The sequence below is a fragment of the Pleuronectes platessa genome, chromosome 23 (genome assembly GCF_947347685.1).
Source record: "Pleuronectes platessa chromosome 23, fPlePla1.1, whole genome shotgun sequence".
NCBI lineage: Eukaryota > Metazoa > Chordata > Actinopteri > Pleuronectiformes > Pleuronectidae > Pleuronectes > Pleuronectes platessa.
In genome coordinates this window covers 2490157-2512721 of record NC_070648.1, presented here as the reverse complement: position 1 = coordinate 2512721, position 22565 = coordinate 2490157, and the positions used below count along the sequence as shown (strand labels likewise).

The 22565-nt window shown below is 44.6% G+C and overlaps 2 protein-coding genes across 3 annotated transcripts; one reads left to right on the top strand and one right to left on the bottom strand.

The window, feature by feature from the left end:
• Positions 1-382: 382 nt before the first annotated feature.
• LOC128430400 (FERM domain-containing protein 7) lies at positions 383-6797 on the top strand. Its single transcript, XM_053416444.1, has 12 exons — positions 383-511; positions 2777-2881; positions 3001-3043; positions 3351-3429; positions 3532-3629; positions 3837-3951; positions 4069-4216; positions 4749-4844; positions 4927-5090; positions 5303-5356; positions 5395-5509; positions 5601-6797. Exons 1-12 carry the CDS (start codon positions 383-385, stop codon positions 6795-6797), a joined length of 2343 nt encoding a protein of 780 aa, XP_053272419.1.
• A 976-nt stretch (positions 6798-7773) lies between these two features.
• Positions 7774-22103, bottom strand: stk26 (serine/threonine protein kinase 26). Of its 2 annotated transcripts, none has more exons than XM_053416446.1 (12): positions 21738-22103; positions 14565-14633; positions 14290-14451; positions 14087-14143; positions 13541-13649; positions 13299-13456; positions 11218-11403; positions 10541-10683; positions 10345-10441; positions 9990-10052; positions 9477-9613; positions 7774-8914 (listed from the first exon to the last, which is right to left on the bottom strand). In XM_053416446.1, the coding sequence occupies exons 1-12, from the start codon at positions 21756-21758 to the stop codon at positions 8899-8901; spliced, it is 1218 nt and encodes a 405-aa protein (XP_053272421.1). In that variant the 5' UTR covers positions 21759-22103; the 3' UTR covers positions 7774-8898. The 2 variants fall into 2 exon arrangements, with proteins under 2 accessions (XP_053272421.1, XP_053272422.1); XM_053416447.1 differs by having other exon boundaries at positions 9486-9613.
• Positions 22104-22565: the final 462 nt, after the last annotated feature.

The window sequence follows — 22565 nt, the reverse complement described above, 5'->3', positions numbered from 1 at the left end:
TATTATAGTTTATAGAGTATATATTATAGTACATAGAGTATATAGTATATAATATAATATAGAGTATGTGTGTATATTAGTAGAGTGTACAATAGAAGTTGTGGGTCCGTGTAGTTGTTGGTATATGATGTTGTGTATGATTTTCTATAGGATGAATCCAGCTCCGTCACTTTCAGCTTCAGTCTCTGGAAACAACGTCAGTGCGCCATTACGCATCTGGGGAGCGCGCGCTCCAGCGGCAGCGGCAGGTCCCCGGAGTCAGATGATGAAGAGGAGGATGGTGGTGGTGGTGAGGATGAAGGTGATGAAGGTGACGGTGCTGGGTGTGATGGAGGATTAGACCCCGGCTGCTCGCGGTCCTCCCCGCGGAGGTGAGGCTCGGATGGGGGACGGTCACCGGAGGAGCCGGGGACTCGGGAGTCTCTCCACCGCGACCCGGGTCTCCAAGCAGACCAAGCTCCGGCTGCGCGTGATCTTCCTGGATGAGAGCGAGCGCACGTTCGAGGTGGAGGTGAGTTCTTCACCAGGAGCGCGTGCGTCCACTCCACATGACGCACAGATTGTAGCCTCACATGTCTGATGGTATGTTTCTCTATGAATCATATTTATATCCGACTATCAGCTGCTAGAAACTTGTTTGTGTGTGTGTGTGTGTGTGTGTGTGTGTGTGTGTGTGTGTGTGTGTGTGTGTGTGTGTGATCTTATCTCCACATCAAACTGTATCAATCAGGCGTCTGATTGTCTTTATCTCCATGATTATGAATTCACAGCAGCTCATGAACTGTAACAACAGGTTTGGGAAGCTTCTCAGATCCGGCTCCTCATTATGGGATGGACAGTTTTGTCTTCACCAGATTGTTATGGAGCTGCAGACTGATGCTGAGTGTTTCCACTGGAGCAGGTTACATCTGGACTCATTTCCTCCATCAGCTGCTGAACGGACTTTATAACACAAACTGTTCAAAGCTCATTCACCTGATTTATTGTTAAACTGTGTTAAAGTCATGTGGAACACGTTTAACAAATATAAACCAAGATAAACAGATAAACAAGAGGTTATGATTTTCATATTTGTTAGAAACTAAGTTAAAATAATCTTGTAGAGGACAGATGTTCATGTTATCACATCCACATCTGTTCTGCAGCTCTTCAGCGTTGGAAGATGGAAACACCAACAATTCAACTTTTATGTTAATGAGCAAGTGAACGTTGAGGAAACGCTTCTACCCTCGACTTGTTAAGGCTGCCAGCTGTCAGACAGCTGTGTGACGTGTGCACATCTGGATCGCGAAGCAGCAACACTCTGCTGTCTATGAACTGACATGTGATCCAGCATCCGGGTCAGGAGCAAGACGAGTGACAGGACGCGTCTCCGGCAGGGGGACGTCGCCTCCGAGGCAGTGATCTAAAAAGAGACCCTCGCTCTGTGTGTGTGTGTGTGTGTGAGTGTGAGTGTGTGTGTGTGTGTCTGTGTGTGTGTGTGTTGCAGCATTGTTGTAGCTCCACTTCCTCCGGCCCACGCTCTCTCTCTCTCTCTCTCTCTCTCTGTCAGTTTCCCAGCAGCCTCTGGGACATTAGCAGCATCTTTAGAAGAGGAGAGAGGGATGGAGGAGGGAGGAGGAATAAAAGAAAAAAAGAAACGAATGAGTAGAAGAGGGCCAGAAAGAAACTGATAAATAAAAACGTACATTTTAAACAGAAGAGGTAATAAGTGTGATTTACAGAAATAGGTTTTACGGTTCGCTGTGTTTTTCTCGTCTGACCTCGATCTTCAAACCTTCAGGGCAAAGCAAGGGATTAATGATCAGACAGGGGGAAGAGAGAGAGAGAGAGAGAGAGAGAGAGAGAGAGAGAGAGAGAGAGAGAGAGAGAGAGAGAGAGAGAGAGAGAGAGAGAGAGAGAGAGAGAGAGAGAGAGAGAGAGAGAGAGAGAGAGAGAGAGAGAGAGAGAGAGAGAGAGAGAGAGGTGTGTTATTTTGCTGAGGATTAAATAACTGAGGTAGCGAGGAACACAATTTGTCGTCCCTGTGTCAACAGTGTGGATCTTATATTCAAATCCAACACAAAGTTAAAAGTTAAACTTCCAGACACACATGATAAAGTACTTTTCTCAGAACAAAAAGACCAAAATAAAACATTTATTGAACATCTTGTTTCTGCCTGAGACGACAGTGAAGTCTATTTTCTCCCCGGTTGAAGCTAAGTGCCGTGCTGCAGCCATTAGTCTCCACTAATCACGGGTTCGTCCTGTTCCCGCTCTAATCGCTCGCAGCTGCTCCGTCCCTCCTCTTCCTCCATCGTGACAAGTTAATGAAGGGCGTCCAGTGACCAGCGGCAGGGCGGTAAACACCAGCCAGCAGACAGCGAGCTCACAAGAAAACCCACAATGCACCTCGGTAATTAGAGAGATGAGGGAGGAAGGGAGGAAGATGGAGGGATAGAGCGGGGGAGGGAGGAGGAAGAAGAGGAAAGGACGAGTTTAAAGGGTTCACAAAGGTTATTGAGTTTATATCATCGACTGGAAACAAAGATGGACGATATGACAGCTGCTAAAAGTGAAGCCAGGACAGGAGACGTCCCCCAACACGTCCATGCATAATAAAAACTTCACACAAACTCATTACACTAAGTTCTGGTGAAGCTAAGTCGTAGCGCGTTTAGCCTTGTTCCCCAGAGTGTCCCTGGACTCCAGCTTTAAGCGTTCTCAATTTAAAAAATCCAATTAACCAATTATCCCCCCCCCCCCCTCTCTTTAATTCTCTTTCTGGTTTTCACAGCAAAAGGTTTTAGGAGGCGACTTCTTCAACAAAGTGTGCGGTCACCTCAAGCTGCTGGAGAAGGAGTACTTTGGACTGGAGTTCAGACACCACAGTGGAAACTACGTACGAGACACAAACACACACTTAAAGTTAACGTGTCTGTTGTTGTTGTGTCTGTGCTACACACAAACACAACACATGTTAAAATACATGTTCAAACCTCAATGTGTGATGTGTTGCAGGTTTGGTTGGAGCTGCTGAAGCCGCTGACCAAACAGATTAAATGTGAGTCACGCTTGAGAAACTCAAATACTTCTACTACCAGTACTGCTCCTTCTAGTACTACAACTACTGCTACAACTACTAACAATCTTTCTTTATAGTTTACTTTTCAAAATCAGCAGCAATTATAGCAAACAAGTTTTTAAAATCCTTAGAATTCAAAGAAACATTCCTTCTCATCCCATTTTATACAATTCTTCAAGCTTCAGTAGTTTCTCCTGCGAGTGGTTGAAACTTAATTGAAACTGAATCTCATGGAAAAGTTTTCTTCTCCTTCTTCTTCTCCAAAACGTGTTTTTCTCTCCGTCAGACACCAGCGATCTTTTCTTCAGGTTTATAGTTAAGTTCTTCCCTCCGGACCCGGGGCAGCTCAAGAGAGGCCTCACCAGGTAACAGGGTTTAATTACACTGATTAAACACTCATTAAGAACTTACACTGAATCCATAACATGTGTGTGTGTGTGTGTGTCTGTGTGTGTCTGTTTGTGCAGGTATCTTTTTGCATTACAGATGAAACAGGATTTGTCTAACAGCAGTCTGACCTGTAACGACAACAGCGCCGCCCTGCTGGTCTCTCACATATTGCAGTGTAAGCATCCAAATACAGCCCAGATAAAGTGTAGATCTCATATCTGAGATATAAAGTTCATATTTACCGGCATTTTTTTATTTATATGACTTGTTTGTTTACTTGAAGCACATCTGAAAGAAAAGTTTTGGGTTGAACGTAAACACGGCTTCAACAGAATGTGTATGTGTGTGTTTGTGTTTGTGTTTGTGTGTGTTTGTGATACAGCAGAGCTCGGGGACTTCGATGAGGATCTGGATTGTCAACATCTAGAGATGAAGCAGTACGTCCCCAACCAGGAATATCTGGACAACAAGATCATCAAGTTCCACAAGAGACACAGGTACAGTCCGGACGCTGTGAATCCTCAACCTGCAGGAGTTCTTCTTCTTCTTCACCCACTGGTGCTGTGTAAATGTCTCATGAAGCCTGTTGTCTTCCCTCGTCTGTCTCTGTGTAGAGGTGCGTCTCCAGCAGACTCGGACATCCACCTGCTGGAGGTGGCGAGGAAGTTGGACATGTACGGCATCCGGCCGCACCCGGCCCACGACGGGGAGGGGATGAGGATCAACCTGTCAGTCACCCACTCCGGAGTGCTGGTGTTTCAGGTTCGTGCTTTCATTGAAGATAAATGTGCAGACTGACATGCCACCACTCTGCCAACAGGGGGCGCCGTTAGCAGCTTGGCACTGCAAGAACATGTCCATGAAACATTCACTGGCCATCGAGGATCAGTTTCATATGTTTGAAGATTCTTTACCTTTTCATTTGATGCAAAGCAGAGGACCAGAGTTTGGATTCTTGAAAATAAAGAAAGTAAAGAAACAATAAAATGTCCCTGTTGAAACCATAAAGATGGACGACATGACAGCTCTGAAAAGTGAAGCCAAAATATACACGATTGAAAGCTGAGACTGACTCCCGATTGGTCGAGCTAGCGAATGGGCTGCGCCTCGTATCCGGGATATTTGGGATTCATTTCTGTTCAGTAGAAGGACGTGAAGACGCGTCGTCCATTTCTATTTACAGTCTATGGTTGTTAACAGGATGGTGGATGAATGAAATGAAAGAGGAAGCTTTCTTTAGCCTGTTATTAGAACTTAAATATACATTTAATCCTTTTATCTCTTTGGATTCCAGGGAAACACCAAAATAAACACTTTCAATTGGGCGAAGATCCGGAAGCTGAGCTTCAAGAGGAAACATTTTCTCATCAAACTGTACGACAAAGTGGGGGTGAGGACGAGAAGACAATTCCTCTAAAGAACAGAATACGTGTTGTGCGTCATTGTTAATCTGTTGTGTGACGTCCATGCAGCCGTCCTGTAAAGACATTCTGGAGTTTGCCATGGCGAGTCGGGACGTGTGTAAATCCTTCTGGAAGACGTGTGTCGAGTATCACGCCTTCTTCAGACTCGCAGAGGAACCGACGGCGATTCACAAAACAGTGTTGTCCTGTAAGGGCTCCAGCTTCAGATACAGGTAACACACTATCACACACACACACACAAACAGACACACAAAGCAAATTCCTCCATCGCTCCAGTAGCCTAAACTACTAAAGTTTTTTCAGTACATCATTCGTTAACACTGTTGTTCTTGGAAGAAACTGAAAATGAAGCATTTAACGACATATGAGGAGTTCTTCTGTGACACAGTCTGGTTTGTATTTAATGATTTCTTCTGTGTGGCAGTGGGCGGACACAGAAACAGCTGCTGGAGTGTTTGGGATCAGGGGAGAAGAAGAGGTGAGAATAGATTCATCATCATCAGTCGAATGGACCAGACAAACCCTTAATGCTGAGTCATCTTTTCCTTTCTCCAGAACTTACTGTCAGTCGGACTACGATCCCAGACAGTGTCGTTCTTCTCCTGATCTCCTCACCGACGTCTCCAAACAAGTAAAACAAGCTTCAGTTCACTGTTTCAAACAATCTGCACATATTCAAACTGAATTGCTTCTCTTGATCTTTGTGCGTCTCCCCTCTCCAGATGTATCAGGACTCACATCCCTTCCCCCGGGCGACCCGTGCCTTGGCGCTCCAGTGTCAGAAGGAGTTGGACCCACATCATCGAGGCGTAGACGACCTCAGGCGGGGGAGGGCCAAACGCAGCCAATCATCTGTGGAGGTCGCCCGGAAGCCGTGGCCTCTGTCCCAGGTCTCGCCCCTCTCCCCTCTGCACCAGTCAAGCCCCTCACCGAAGACGAGATCGGCCTCTACGTCCCTGATGGAGGACGTGAGGGCCGGACGCATCGAGACGCAGCGCCAGGCCCAGCGGCTGGCCGGGGTCTACGGCAACCGATCGAGACGTCGGCCCAACCCCCAGCCACACCCGGACGCCGCACAGCAACTGGTTCTTCTCTACCCAAACAGTCCTGCCTACCAGTATCGCCCCATCCTCCCATCATTCCCATCAGCTGGGTCCTCGCCGCTCAACCGTTACCCCTACCTGACGGACTATGTTGCCGTTTCTTCACTGGAGCGTTTCCCGCAGCCAAGGAGGCGGGACTATCTGACCACGGAAGGCCTATCGCGGCCGTCCTACTACCCACTAGGCCACGATTCGCCGTCTGCTTCACCAATCAGGAGGAGCCTCCGCCCCGGTGGCTCAGGCGGGTTGGCCAGAGTTTACCAGCAGGGAAGCAATGGGGGAAGGTTCTTGGGCATTGAGGCCGGCCATTACAGTGACGACTGCAGTTTCCTCCCAGGGCTACCGCGCCGCGTGGCGAGCCAACCAGATGTCAAGTTCGGTCTCTCAAGGAGTTCGAACCCCGCCTTTAACCCCGCCTCTGAGTTCCGGCCACTTGGTTACTACCCTCACCTGAACCGGCCAACCAGACCCACCTACCTCCCACTAAACTCCTCCCCTCTGCCACAACGCCCCACGTCGCTTTGCATGATCGGAGGCACGACAGGAAGCTACAGCGACTCGGACCCAGAGGTTTTCTACCCATATTACTGCCAACCACCCCCGCTGGGGAAGATGGCTCGGTCCGCTGGTCTGGCCAGGATGAGGTTTTCCTCTGGAAGCCTCCAACTAGACGAGGAGGAAGAGGAGGAGGAGGAAGATGATAGAGCAGCAAGGGAAAAGGCCAAAAAGGAAATGAGGAGTGAGGAGGAGAATAAAGTAAGAAGTGATAGAGAAGAGACGAAAGGTCTTCTGAAGATGACAGAGGTCACATTGTAGATTCGACCGGAGCACATTCACACCTCATGGATCAAATGTTCGGTCTTCGCCTTGTTCTAGTTTTCAGAAACTTAAAAATTAAATCCAGAACAAGCTGAACCAGCCTCAGCTTCGTCTCTAGAAGCTTTCAAGTTTTAAAGCCTGGGTCAATGTCAATGACTTATGACCTTCTGGACGTTGAAGGAAAACTAGTTTTGTGTTGGGTTCTGTGCTAGAAAACTGTGGTTTCTTCTTCTGCTCGGGGTCGAGTCTCGTTCACGTCAGTTTCTCATTTGAAACCATCCGTCACGGATACGTCTGGTGTCACGACTCCGGAGTTTGAAACTGAGATGTTTGGAAACGATGATGTTAAGACTTTGCTGTGAGGCTCCTATCACATAACCCCTCTGGTGAAAAAGCAGCTAGCAGTATAGAAAGCAAAATGGATAATCAACTACAAGTGGATCGGTGAAGCATCAGAACTAATGTGGTTGTTGTACGTACAGACAGAACTGGACCAGTAGAAAAAGCCTTTGATTTACCAGTGGACCCACGTTCCTTCCACTGGGAGGGCCGGGGGTTTCCCTGTTTGGAGCTGGGACATCTGGAGGGAACTCGATCCTGAGCTTCAGACGTCTGATCAGGATCCGTCTCTACTGGAAGTTTACCAGTCCAACTTCCAACTGGTGGAAGACGCAGGATGGACCATGAAGTCTTTTTAGTGTAAACTGATTATTCTCTTATTAATTTGAAGAATTGAATATGGAATTTAGAGTGTTCTGGCAGTGTGTGAACTTGATTAATGTGTTTGTTGATATTACAGCTGAAATCGTGAATAAATTATTCTGCAGAAGAAGAAAATACCTCATTCCTAATCTAGTCATGGGGAATGTTCTATGTTCGAATAACACAAATTAAAACTTTTCAAATAAGAGAAAGGAGTGAGATGAAAGCTTGTGAGTGGAAACAGAAAGATATTTTCTTGAGAAACACAAAGTTTTGAATCAAACTTAAATATTTATTCATAAAACTCTAAGTCCCGCTACAAAAAAAAGAACATTACTGTAAAATCGTACATCTTCCATACATTTCCCCCTCAACAAGCATTATTGTATCCCTTATGATATATAAAAAGTTTGATAGTGTCTTTGGTACAAACGGTCGGTAAAACCTTTATTTACAGCTCCCGTCACTTGTTAGGTGATAAAACATCAAGGATTAAGTTTTAAAATGTGGAAACTTTGAAATATTTAACGTATGAATCAATTGTATTTTAATCTTAAGAGATTTCCCCTCAAAGTTTGAATGTGTGTCAGATCTGAGCTGAATTCCAGAATCGAGGAGCTGTGAGTGAAAAGTTTTACCGAAGACAACAAAACAAAATGCGATATTGGCAGAGAATCTGTCTCAAGTGCTACCGAGCAAACACAAAGAAATATACAAGGTCCAGGCCGACACACTGGTCACGCAATGACAGGACGACAACCCCTCGTTACACGTCGTTAATCTGTGTGGAACAAAAACATCTCCACTACACAAAAAGTGACAACTTTTAGAAAACGACAGCATCGACAATTAAGGCACATGGCGGCAAATCAGGGCGTCGGGGGAGATTATTCATTGAGTTTGAGTTTGAATGAAGTCGGACTCAAGGCGCCGCCTCACTTTGCTTTCAAAACTTAAGCTTGAGAAGTGATTGGGGGGAAAAAATGAAAAAAAAAAGGCGGAAGAAAGAACCGGAGAAAGTTCTTGACCCTGAAAACGGGAAACGAGAACCAAAAGTCCGACCGACTCACAAATATCAGTTCATCCAAAGTGCAGCCGTCTTTCGATTCCGACGTGGGGGGGGGGGGAAGGTTCAACCAGCGACAGTGAAAAAAAATATATACATAATATATAGTGTATATATTACATTAGTAGTGTGTGTGTGTGTGTGTGTTGGTGTGTGTGTGTGTAGGTGTGTGTGTGTACAGCGAGGAGACATCGCACAGCAAATCTCCTTCGTATCCGATCATCCAGCAGCGTCACCGTACGGGGACAGTCTTCACTTCACGCTCGTCCTCCTCTCCGTCCCTCCTTCTCTCCTTCTCTCCGTCCCTCCTTCTCTCCGTCCCTCCGTCCTTCAGTTGGTCGTGAATCTGTCCGAGAGAAACGAGAGCGTCAGTGAACAAATGATCCGGAGGAGGAAGATTGTCTTTTTTAAAAACAACACAAGAGCCTGAACTTTCTCAGGTTTCTCCAGATCTGTCGGGCTTCTTCAAAAATTTTAATCGTTAGAAGTCATCTCGAGCTTCAGGGGATAAAAAAAAAAAAGGGTATTTTTTCTCTATTAACTGACGATGTATTGATAATGAAAATAATTGCCGGCTGCAGCCTCCAAGTTCCTCTTTGATGGAATAATACGAGCCTGCCCCAGTTCTCCTCCGGTTAATTAGGAAAGAAGAGAATCAAAGCACTTTGATGAAGAACAACTTTACAGCAAGAGGAGCTCAACGAATAATTAAAGTCTTGAACTACATGAGAGGCGACATGAGGTCGAGGCCCCGACACGAGGTCGACTCAACTATGAGCTTCACTTTCAATCAAGAGAACTTAAACGAAGACGACAAAAGAAATCTGACAAAATGAAGAAATCACAGAAGGAAACAGACAAAGTGAAACTAAAGAGTTGATTGGTTTAGAAAACGACCACAGACGTACTTCTGGTACCTGGCAATGATGTGTGTGACCATCCTGTCCGTGATGCCTGGACACACGTCCTCGGCCAATCGGATGTTGCGCTCCAGCTCCTCGATGGCGTGGCGCTGCTCGGAGTGCTCCTTGTGCTGCTGCTTCAACTGCACCAGAGAAACATCCAGAAGTGAAACATCCAGAAGTGAACCAGGGGAACCAGCTGCACCGCGTGATTCAGGGACATCGTTTGAATCAGGTTTTAAAACTATGACAAATTGTTCTTTTTCTCAAATCATATTTTTTTAAAGGGATAAATCTGCTTTTTTCTTCCCAAATGTTCTTTGCTTTAGTCCTGAAATGTTTTATTTCCGTTTTAAACAAGTTTATTGTTTCTAAATTTGTCTTTGACCAAAAGCTAAAATTATAATAATCTAATTTAAATGTTCTCATTCAACCTGATGCTGTTTGTGTCTCAGAAAATAAAACAAAGAGAGAAGTGCTTTACTTTATATTTATCTATCTGAGTGTCTGTTCACTGACCTCGGTGAAGACAGGAGAGATGACTGTGGTCAGACTGGTTGATTTACTCAACTGTTCCGGAACCTGATGAAGAGGAGGAGGAGGAGGAGAAGGAAGAGGAGGAGGAAGAGGAAGGAGGGAAATAAAGTATGTTTAACAATTCAATCAAGGCTATTTTTAAAACTGGCATGATTGAAAGCAGTTTCTACTTTGGGTTTTTGTGAAATTTAAAAACTTGTGGATATAGAAGATGTTATTTTATCATTAACATGTCGACGATGCTCTGATGCTCTTGTTGTCATGTTGTGATGTTCTGTTGTGATGTACTAGTTGTGTTGTTCTGATGTTCTGAAGTTGTGATGACTCGTGCACTGACCGTTCCGTTGAGAACCTTCCTGCCCTCGGTCTTCTTCTTACGAACGGTGGTGAAGGACCATTCAGGAGAATCACTGTTCTCCTTGTTACTGGACTCACTGCGCACACAGACACACACAGACACACACACACGTTACTCAGCGAACAAGATTCCGGCGATGAGAAGTTATTTTCCTCAACGGAAGTAATCTGATTACCTGTCGGAGTCGTCGGAGCTGCTGCCGCTGTGCCCCTCCTCCTTCCACCTCCTGTAGCTGTCAATCAACTCGCTGAGGTAGGACGTCTTCTTACAGTGTTTGATGATGAACTTGTGTTTGAGGAGCTCCTTCGCTGTGGGACGCTGCACACACACAGACACACAAACAGACACACACAGAGACACACACACAGAGACACACAATGTACAGGTCGTTAGTCGACTCACTTCACTATAATCAACTGAAAATACTTTTGTCAATGACCACGAGAATTTGTTGGAAATTAATTATTAAAAATTATTTCTGAATCGGTTTATATGTTGAGGAGCAGAAAATAAAAAAGGGAGAAAGAAGTGGAGCTATTTGTCCACCAGGGGGCGGCAAGATGCAACAGCAATTAAAACAGAATAGAGAAGTTGCTCCCAATGAAAAACACAGGTAATAAAATATTGTTTTTTTATTGTTTTTAACGAATAAAAAACTGTTAAAAAACCAAAAACTTAATAAATATACCTTTATCCAAAGCATTAACATTACAAAACTCTACAAACATTAAATATAAAGTAAAACATAAGAAATTAAAATAATATAAAGCGTTAAGAACGACTTGACATGCAAGTCTACGTGTTTGTTTGTTTGATAGTGTGTGTCTGTGTGTGTGTGTGTGTGTGTCTTACGAAGGTGGGGTCCTTGTTGAGACAGGCCTCTGTGAACTCTTTGAAGCTCTTGGAGAACTCTCCGGTGAGCGTCGGCGGTGGAGACTTGGGGATGTGGAACAGGACTCGCATCGGGTGCATGTCCGAGTTCGGGGGTTCACCTTTGGCGAGCTCGATGGCCGTGATGCCCAGCGACCAGATGTCGGCCTGGTAAGAGACACACAAAGACACACACAGACACACACACAGACACACACATAATAAATATAGGTCGAAATACAGAAGCAGCTTTTTCATTTATTTATGTTTTCTACTACTTATTTACACTTGTGTCATTTTGTGTCCTTTACAGTTTGGAACTGAGCTGCTTCAACTCGCAGGTGAACGCACCTGCAGTCAGGTGTGTGTCTTTTTTTTGTGTAACACCCACAAACCATATGTCAACCTGAACGCGCACACACAGAACAAAAGTAAACACAAAGACACACACACACTCTGGACTTCCACATGCACACAGTTTGAATGTCACGTCTTCTCAACTTGCTACAGCAACCATGTGTCGAGCCCAGGTTAACAGACGTGATCTCACACACATACACACACAGACTCACACAGACACACACAGACAGACACACACAGCAGTATCATGTTACAACAGGATGCTCGGTCGCTGTTTGACTGTTAACTCCAGTGGCTCCGACACTGTTACACGCTGAGCATATGGCAGCTTGTGCTCAGAGCACAGACACACAACACGACACAACACAACATGCATTTTCTTGCTGTCTTGTTTGTTCTTTATTCTACAAAGACAAACTTTCTGAAGCAGCGCCACACGTGGTCGCACTAAAACTCTACGGCATTAGAGCATTAAATTAAATATGAAATATAAATAAATGAAAACTGAAGCCACACACACACACACACACACACACAAACAGACATGAATCAAACCACATCAGGACATACCCTGTTTCCAAAGCACACAAAACCACACACACACACACACACACACAGACACAGGTGACGTCAGCTCATTATTTCATTTTATTTGTTGACTTTGTACTTGGGCGTCTTTCAGCTCTTTAACCACTGCGTTTACGTGTGTGTGTGTGTGTGTGTGTGTTTGTGTGTTTGACGACAGCAGCTGCAGCTCTGAGCGTAGACAACATCTCATTGTTCCACTGTTTGGATTTCATCTCTTTGTGGGACTCGACCCAAACAGAGAAAAGACGAGGGAATCCCTCAGAAACACAAAAGCAACTCGAGCTCAGAGATTTAAAAATAAAAACACACTTTGTTGTCGCGAGTTTCCTTTTTGTCGTCCGCCCAGTTTAGTTGTTTCTATGCAAATAGACGCAGGGAGGCTCTGGAAATAATGCAAATGACCTGGGGGGGGGGGGGGGGGGGGGGGGGTGACGACAGAGATCCACATGGCCGACGCCGTCAAGGCAACAGGCAAACACGAAGGGAAGCATGTTGAATCCAACATGTCAGAGACTCAAGGCCGAGTGTCGGATTTAGAAATATAAATCGTGTGTTGTGTGTCGTGTGTTGTGTGTTTTACAACCGACTGGAAGTTATTTCATCCACTTCCTTCCTGCTGCCGTCGAATCAGCCTCCACTCGCTGTCAGGAGGTCACCATCATGCTTAGTGCACGTGAACAGAAACTGTCCGTGTGCACGTGTCTGCAGAAACTGTCCTGTCACCGACATGAGTCTATCCAGATGGACGCACAGACGTTGTGTGTTTGTCCGTGTGCGCTTCTTGTCTCGGGTTCTTTTGCACAATGCAAAGTCTATTGACGTTGTGCAGCAGCGTGGGATCATGGGAGTTGTTGTCTTTACCACCGTTGCTGACGTGACTCGGGTGCAAATCAGGTGAATCCAGTGGAAGGAGCAAACCAAACAGCTGACTGGCTGAACTGGGAGTATCTCTTCGGTCATGCGTCATGTGAAGTTACAGCACAGACACACAAAAGCCACAGGGGAAGAGGATGTGGCACAACTGAGAGGCGAGTACACAAAACTTCCCGTCACCTTGAATAAAAGATCGGGGATCTGAACTGAGGGTGAAGGAGTTGTGATGATAAACAACCGACCTTGGAGTCGTAGGCGGACTGCTGGATGACCTCGGGGGCCATCCAGAAGGGCGTGCCCACGAAGGTCTCCCTCTTGATCTGCGTGTCCGTCAGCTGGCCGGCCACGCCGAAGTCCGCCAGCTTCACCTGGCCGTGCTCCGACAGCAGCACGTTGGCGGCTGCGGAGAAATGACACAACGTCAGACCGGTGGAGAGAAACCCCTGAACATTTAGAAATGTGAAGTTTTAAATGTCAGTCACACCTTTGATGTCTCTGTGGATCTTCTTCTCTGAGTGCAGGTAGTCCAGACCCTTCAGGATCTCCTTCAACATGGTGGCGATCTGAGACTCGTCGAACGGACCCGCCCGCAGCTGCACACACACACACAAACACACACAGACACACACAGACACACACAAACACACACAGACACACCCAATGTGAATTTGTACCAGTTTTCCATTTTAAAGCTGCTGATTCATCGATCAAATGTTTCTGTTTTGCTATTTGTTTGTCTTATTTTCATTAATTTGTTGATTTATAAGGATGCAAATCTTTATTTATCACTTATTAAAAATCTACCAAACAGCAGAGTTGCACAATCTCATTCTTAATGTTTCAAACTAAACTGAGGGAATCATTTTATTTTCTAATTCATTATTACGATCAACGACTCCTGAAAAAAACTAATCCACTCGTGAGAAAATCATAAAAACTTAAACCAGGTGCTTTAATTTTGCATTTTACTGTCCCAGTTCAAATACAGTTTTCTGAATTTGAATCTTGTGATATCTGATTCAACACTCACCAAGTCCAGAGCTGAGCCTCCACCCAGATACTCCATGATGATCCATAGTTTACTGCCCTGAAGAGGAAAAGAACTCTCTTCATGTACAGATAATGTAATAAATGAATTAAAGGTGCTGTTCTCACATAATTTATCACAATCATCTTTAAATTAAAAAGGTATCCAGCGATGTTTTAATGAATCTAAACGCGTCCGGGCCTCACCTTCAGGTAGGAGCCGAAGTACTTGGTGATGTAGGGGCTGTCGCACTGACTGAGGACCGTGATCTCCTGCTGGATGTCCTCGATCTCGTCCTCCGCCTCCTCCAGGTCAATGGTCTTAATGGCAACAACGCTCTGAGTGCGGTTATCGATGCCTTTGAACACCTGCAGGACGAGGAAGAGGAGGAGGAAGAGGAGATTAAACACACACCAGTAAAGATTAAAATAAATAGGTAACAACTGGAACAATTAAATAAAAAGTGGAAGTTCGGCCGTACCTCTCCAAACGATCCTTTTCCGATTCGATCTAGTTTAGTGAACAACTCCTCAGGATCGATCTGGGAGCTCTGAGGAGAGGACGACAGACAAGAGGAATAAAGGGTTAAAAATGATATAATAATAGTTATAATATCTTAATTTAGCATTAGAATTAATAATAAAAACAAAACCCAACAGTACAACCTCTAAGTACAACATTAAATCATGTAGTTACTTTGAGTTTGAGTTCACAAAAGTCAAGTAAAGATTCTAAAGAGACGATAAAAATGTTTTCGTCCCATTCCCTGTGACTCTCGTTTTCTCACACACACACGCACACACACACACACATCACAGCCATGTTGTCACCACTGAGCTACACACACAGACACACTAAACTACACAGAAGGAAACAAGCATGACAGTTAAAGATAACAGGAACTGAACACACAGCTGCCTGAACCCGCGCACACACACACAACGCACACACACAACGCACGCACACACACAAACACACGTACACACACTGTTGCTGTAAAAGTCAAAAAGCTGAAACTTTACAGGATTAAAAGTCACAGTCAGAAACTTATTATGAACTTCACGTTTTTACACTTTGTGGTTTTTAGAGTTAATTATTTAATTTAGGGTTTTGGCTCTTTTTAGTCAGGTCCACGTCCCATCCACTAACATGGTGGAGGTGGGGTTTACGCGCTGCAGTGCAACCAGCCACCAGGGGGCGATGGTGAAAACTCTGCTTCACTTTCAGGAGCCAACATGTCGTTCATCTATATTTACAGTCTGTGGTTTGGACTGGAGAGAGTTTGAGGCCCTAAAAAGCACACACACACAGACCTCAGAGACACACAGAGACACACACAGACACACACAAGCTCCTAAAAGGTTTGGGAGAACATTTAATAAACACACTCCCACAGCAGTGTATGATATTCCTGTGATGCTGCTGCCTGAACTTCCTGTGTGAACTAAAAAAAGGAACAGGCACGCACACAAGAACACACACACAAGAACACACACACAAGAACACACACACACAGAGAGCGACCGCAGCGCTGCCACACCCTCTCAGCAAACACAGCAGTTACTGTCTAATGATACTTTTGACTTTCTCAGCAGGGAGACGGGAGGAGGAGGAGGGAGGAGGACGAGGGAGGAGGGCGAGGGAGGAGGAGGAGGGAGGAGGACGAGGGAGGAGGACGAGGGAGGAGGACGGAGCAGAGACAGAGACAGAGAAGACAGACAGCGTCTTCGTCTTCCTCGTGTTCGGCTCCTCTTCGTCATCATGAGGGTTTAGAGTTTCACGTCTGTCACGTGTTAGAAACCTCATCAACACGCTTCCAGACTTTTCTCCTGCTGTTCTCTCACGTGGACATTTTTACTAGAACCAGCTCCAGAAAAGTGTCCAGAGCAGTTGACTCACTCAGACATGTTGTGTTCTCACAGAACCTCCAGAACCTTTCGGGAACATAATCAAACTTCAGTGCAGTTCTGTCATCACAGTCCAACCGTCCAATGAGCATTCAGCTGAAATCTGGAAAAGAATTCACACATTTCTCCAGACGTGTCGCACAATTTAAAAATCACATGCCTCCCTCGTCACCTCGAGCCGGCGAGGAAGCTCCCAGACGAGCCACTGAGTTATCGATTGTGCGATGATGTAATAATCAACCATTGGGTTTCCCCCTGCAGGGCACGGGCGAGAGACAACTGACCCTCTGTCTGTCTCTCTCTCTCTCTCTCTCTCTCGCTCTCTCTCCAATCACAGCAGCATCTATTTTGGGATCCTCAGCTCCAGTTGTGTAGTTTTTACCTTCAAGCGTCACAAGTTGGAAAAACCTCTCTGTGATGTTGCTGAAAACATTTAATCATATTTTCTTATTATTATTAATATTCTTATTCTTCTTCTTCTTCCTTCCAGGTCACGATTTATCCCGAGAAGCATTTTCATATTTATGAAACGCTGATGATTATATGACGTAAATGAAACTTTCTGTGCAGAAACCGGATTCGAATGAGGAGCCGACACAAAAAGCCTGATTTCACTAAAACACACAAATTTAAATCATTTCATCTGTTAAATCAAATAACCTGAGGCACTGATCTAAACCAAAGGATTTGAACTTCCCTCAGCAGATCGAACAGGACAGAGCTTTGTGTTTAAATAAAAGGTATAAACGTGACGGACTGAGCTCTGAGGACGGATCAAGTCAAACTTTGACCTCTGCGTCTCAGTGTGGTGAAACAACAACAGTCAGAGACAAGGAAGTTAAATATTCCACAGCGGCTCAATCATTACAGAAACATGTGCGCCGCCGAGTCTCTGCAGGTAAATTCTGTTTGTTCAACACACGACCTGGGAATTTTTTAATTTCAGCTTATCGTCAGCTGCATTAGACGACGTTCAAGGGGGAGTTTGAGAAAATGCAAACAAACCCACCTTCCTGATTAAAGAGGGAGAAGGTGTTTGGTGTTAATGTTTAACCGAAGACAAAGTTCAGATACAAAAGAATCCAAACGAAGAGCAGAGAGAGAGTTGTTCACTAAAGTCAAGACACAGAACCCGAGAGAAAAATCAACCAAGCCCGACACACTTCCTGTTTTCTTGTGTCAGTTGTATATGATGTGATTTTTAAATGTGTCTGGGGACTTGGAGCTTCTCTTTCCTCCTCCTCCTCCTCCTCCTCCTCCTCCTCCTCCTCCTCCTCCTCCTCCTCCTCCTCCTCCTCCTCCTCCTCCTCCTCCTCCTCCTCCTCCTCCTCCTCCTCCTCCTCCACACATGTAACTGACTTCAGCTCTTCCCCCGGAGTCTTTGCAGATCCGGGATCGACGCTGCGGCCGCACCGTGAATCATTAACTAGATTGTTAGATAAACAACCGTTGATTGATTGATTGAACATTTTTGTCAGCGTCCCAAATGGCTCGGGTTTGGAACCCACACTCCAAAAAGCTCAAAAGATTAAACTAGATCCACTGTTGTAAGATTAGATAAAACCATCAGGACAGGTTCTCTGATCAAGGCTCATTACTGACGTTTCATGAGATTTAAATAAAAAGGGCGTAGCAGAGGTGAAAAGACACAAACACACACACACACACACACACACAGCTGGAGGTTAAGTGGTGATAAGGGAACAGAGGTGCTCAGAGGTAGAATCAGGCCAGAGCTTCACACAGAGGAAGAGAAGGAGCACAGACGGAGGCGGGGTCGGGTTTTAAAGGTCAGTGAACTCCTGCCGCTCCGTCTGACACGCAAACATTCAGCTGCTCAGGAGAAACTTGGACGACGCCACGGAAACTTTGTACCAGTGAGTGAGTAAGAGAGAGAGAGAGAGGGAGAGAGAGAGAGAGAGAGAGAGACACCCATGTTTTTACTCACTCAAGTGTGTGTCCAAAAATCCAGACAAAAACAGCACTGTGTATGTATGTATGAGTGTGTGTGTGTGTGTGTGTGTGTGTGTTAGAGGTCAAAGGTCACAGCTGCTGGGGGAGGAAGTACAAACACAGAATTTCCCTGAAAAATAAAGGACGCATCATGTGACTAAGTCGCTTTACATTTAAAAACACGACGTCACCGGTTGAGTTTTTTCATCATTAGAAACTCGTCCAATCAGAGTGAACGGTTCTGGTGGATCAGAGTGGATGTGAGTCTTTCATGGAGGTTGTGTCTCTGAGTCGGAAACAAAAAACTACTGAACAGACCCTGATTCCAAATGACAGGTTCACAGACTTCAGAGAGAAAACTAGTTTCATCATCTGAGAGAGAGAGAGAACTGAGCAAAACTATGAGATCTGACTGTCTGCGTGGACGGTAAAAACTTCATGGCACCAAGCAAATAGTGCTGCTGAACCACGCAGAGGGAGAAATGAATCCTCGGGGGGGTTCAGGTGCAGCAGCAGGAGATCAGGTGATTCACAGCTCATCAACTGCTGCGTTGTGAATCGTCCGGATCAACGTAGGAAACCTTGAATTGACTTGTTGTGAAATGAGCTTCTCTTGTGTCTTCATCTTTATCCAGGAGGGAAACGTGGGACTTTCTCCACTCGGACGTGATGTCGTGACGCGTTCTTCAAAACGTCGTCAAATTCAGCAGCTACTTGTGACACAGTCGAAAAGTTCACTCCACTGACTCGCTCACCATAAATCAACACACACACACAGACACACAGAGCAAGTGAAGATTTCAGGTTTCAGTCGGGCCCAGCCTGTGATTATGTCACGACAGGATTCCTGAGGAGCTGAGCAAGGTGCAGCCGTGAAAATCACAAAGAGCCGAGGACGAGGAGGACACTCCCCGGTGACGCCTGCCGATGGCCGCCCCACGATGTCAGAGCCGAGTCCACGGTTCAACACACAGAGCGCGGGAAAGTTTAGCCCGAAGCCGCTAAGTCGATCCCCGAGGGGAGTTGGAGTTTACCAGAGAGACAGGAAGTCAGGGTCAGAGGTCAGCTGACAGTATCTGCTCTAAAGCCAGAGGAGATTCAGCTTCTCATTTAAAGGGATTTCAGCTCCGAGACGTTTGAACCCTGATGTTGTTCTAAAAAACTTTATTCTGGGAAAGTTCCTAAAGTTTTTTCAAAATACAATTTAAATACAACAGGTTGTGTTTTGTGTTTAATTTGCTAGTAAAGTACTTTTACTCAATAAGAGTAGTTTCCACATTTGACGTGAATCTGTGTACAGATACCACGTCTTAATCTCGGTGCCTCCTGGACATCTTCCATTGGAGGTTTACCAGCGACCTGGGGGAAGAGTCAGAAGTCACTGGAGGGACTACATTTCCCATCAGGCTTAGGGACGACTCCGGATCAACCAGGAGGAGGTGGAGAGTGGGTCCGAGGGGGGTTCCTCAGCGAACACAGCAAAACAAAATGGATGCATGGATCAGAACATCCACCTCCAGTGTTTCTTTGTTGCCAAATGGACGTTCTACCAGAGAGCGAGCATCAAACCATCACGGGACTCTGACCCAACGATTACATCACGAGCAGCAATAAAAGGGTGCTTCAGTGAACCTGAGTGGGCGGAGCCATCGTCAGGGTTTTCCCGTACGAGACCTCATCAATCAGTTACACAATATAATTCTAATCGCAGATGAGTCCTATCAGCTGAGAGATGCTGAGTCATCGTCAGGTGACATCAAGAGGAAACAAGCGAACACCATCAACCTCCAGGGATCCATTTCCTGTTACTTGTCTTCAGTTAAGTTTCTCTATCGTCGACCTCTCTTGCAACAGACTCGTTTGTCTGCCTCCATGTTGAAACAGCTGCCGCCAGGTGTGTGTTGTTGTAACCAGCCTGTGATGTCACCACCCCCCCCCCCCCCCCCACCCTGCCGACACCCCGCCCACCTGGGACAAACAGAGCGAGCTGACAGCCAGTCCCACAGGTCGACACGCCTGAGAGCCGGACAAACAGGAGGCAGAGTGTTCGCCTCACACACCTTGTTCAGCGGCTCGGTCTATCGCCTGGTTTACCTCCAATCGACAAGCCTGGTCCCACACACACACATGTCATTTAAATCTGATGTTACACAGAGAGTGTGAGAGTCACATGCAGTTACACAACAACAGGAAGTCCAATAAAAAAAGATTATAAACCATGCTGAGCCACAATAACACAACACAGGTCACTGTCCCAGAGGCAGACACACACCCCGTACTGAGGGGGCACAGTCCTGCTATAGTCCGTATCATAAGTGGATCTAGATTATGAGCTAAAAATAAAGTTATAATACACAGTGAGTCACCAGGGGACACATGATAAGTAATTATAGGGTATAAATATCATAAGTATAGGAAAAAGAAGCATAAGTTATCATAAAGTCTGTGGCAGCAGAGGCCTCAAGTCACTATATCAATAACAGAGACATCTTATGAATATAAACACCATTATATCTCTGTCAACTCAGTGTAGAGCATCACCATCATCACATTATAATAATATAAGAATTTAATAAACACGACAGCTACATTATAATTCACTGATTTTGTCTTATGGGGCAAATCTTCAGAGAAATACAAATTAAAAGTCACATTTTAAAGCATTAAATTAATATTTAAGGGTTATTTTAGTGACATAAACACAGAGACATAACTGTAAATTCAACCTGCAGTGTCGTCCAGGGAGATCTGAACATCATTAAGTGTCATAAACTCAAACTGGAGCAGCACAGACACGTATCAGGTCACTATATAAACACAGATATAAACACTGTAAACTCACTAATAAGTCAGTATGAACAGCCTTAATCACATAATAAGCAACTATAGATTCACTATAGGGATATTTTAAGAGATTAAAACAACATATATTAACTTTAAAGTAAATATGGAGTCACACTTAAGTCATTTAATTAATAATATGAAATGTATTTAGAGGGATGAAACTTCTGTAACCTCACTGGGGAGTAGAAAAAGTACATTTGAAAAGAACTTTAGGTTTTTTATAAGACACATAAATAAAGTCACTGTTAAGTCTGATATGATATCCACATTATAAGCCACTGTAAATGTATTGTGATATTTTAAACTCACTGATGAATAGAAAAGTAACATTTTAGGTCAATTAGTTGATATCTAGCTTTTATTTATAATCATAAAGTCACTTTTAAGTCGGTGTGAAGATTTAAAATCTCATTTTAAGTCACTTAATTGATAAGGAAAGACATTTAAGTAATAGAAACACCATAAAGTCTCTATAAACTCACTGTGGAGTAGGAAAGGCCCATTTGAAGACCTTTACTTAATAATATAAGTATATTACAACACATTTAAACACCATAAAATCTCAATAAACTTAATTTGGAGTAAGAAGATCAAACTTGAAGTCACTTAATGAATAGTGTAGGTATATTATAATACATTTAAACACCACAAAATCCCTATAAGTTGAATAGAGAGTATAAACCCAAACTTTAAGTCAGTCCATTAATAGAATACGTGTATTTAAAGTCATATAAACACCATAAAAACAACTTTAACCTTCCAAACTCAAGTCTGAGTCAGAATAATGTTCGGATCTGAATCAAACCGAGAGTAAACGCAACGAGCTGAGCCCGAGGACAATATCCGGGAGTTCACAGAGTTTGGTTTTCAAGCAGCTGCTGGGAAACAGATGTGGAGCAGAAGGAGCCGAGCGGCCGAGACTCGAGCTGAGAATCCACCTCCTCACTCACCTGCATACCAGGAACCTCCATGGCCACTTCGTCCGAACGCCCTGTTCCTCCTCCACCTCCTCGTTCTCTCCTTCTGCCGCTGCTGCTCCTTCTCCTCCTCTGTCGCCTCCTCTTCTCCTTCTTCTCCTGTTAGTCCCACTTCGACCTGAACTCGAACGTGTCCCGCGACCAAAGAGACGAACACAGTTTGTTAACCTGGTGCGGTTCGAATCCGAGCGAGCAGCAGGAGGAGGTTTGTTTGTGTCAGAGGCCTCAGAGAAAAAGTGAGGAAATGAACCAACTACACACACAATCACACAACCGCATACACACTCTCACATACACGCACACACTGACAGAGTGTGTACTCACAAAAAGTGTCGAACGAACGAGGAAGACGACGAAGTGGTTACTGCCCCTTTAAAAGGAGGAGCCACCCACTGTTCCACTGCAGGAGGTTTTACTGCCCCCTGCTGTTCATAAACCGTCAGTGCATCAATCGATATATCTAGCAATGTTTAAAAAAGTTTGAAATTAATAAAAAAAAATAAGTGAAACTCGTTAAGTTCCTTTTTTATACTTTCATGTACATTAACAAAAGAGACCGAGTATACTCTTTAGATAATTCAGCAGTATTTTTACTGTAATAGTTATGATCATTATAATTCATATATCCATATAGCATAATTAATTAATTATTAGCATAATTTTGTATGTAATGAAAATTCAAATGAAATTAGACAATTTTCTTCGTGCTAAAACAATTTATTTTTTTAATTGGGGGGGTGAATCAATAAATGATTTGAACGTGCTGCCTTCACGTTCAACTTAGAAAATTCAAGATCTACA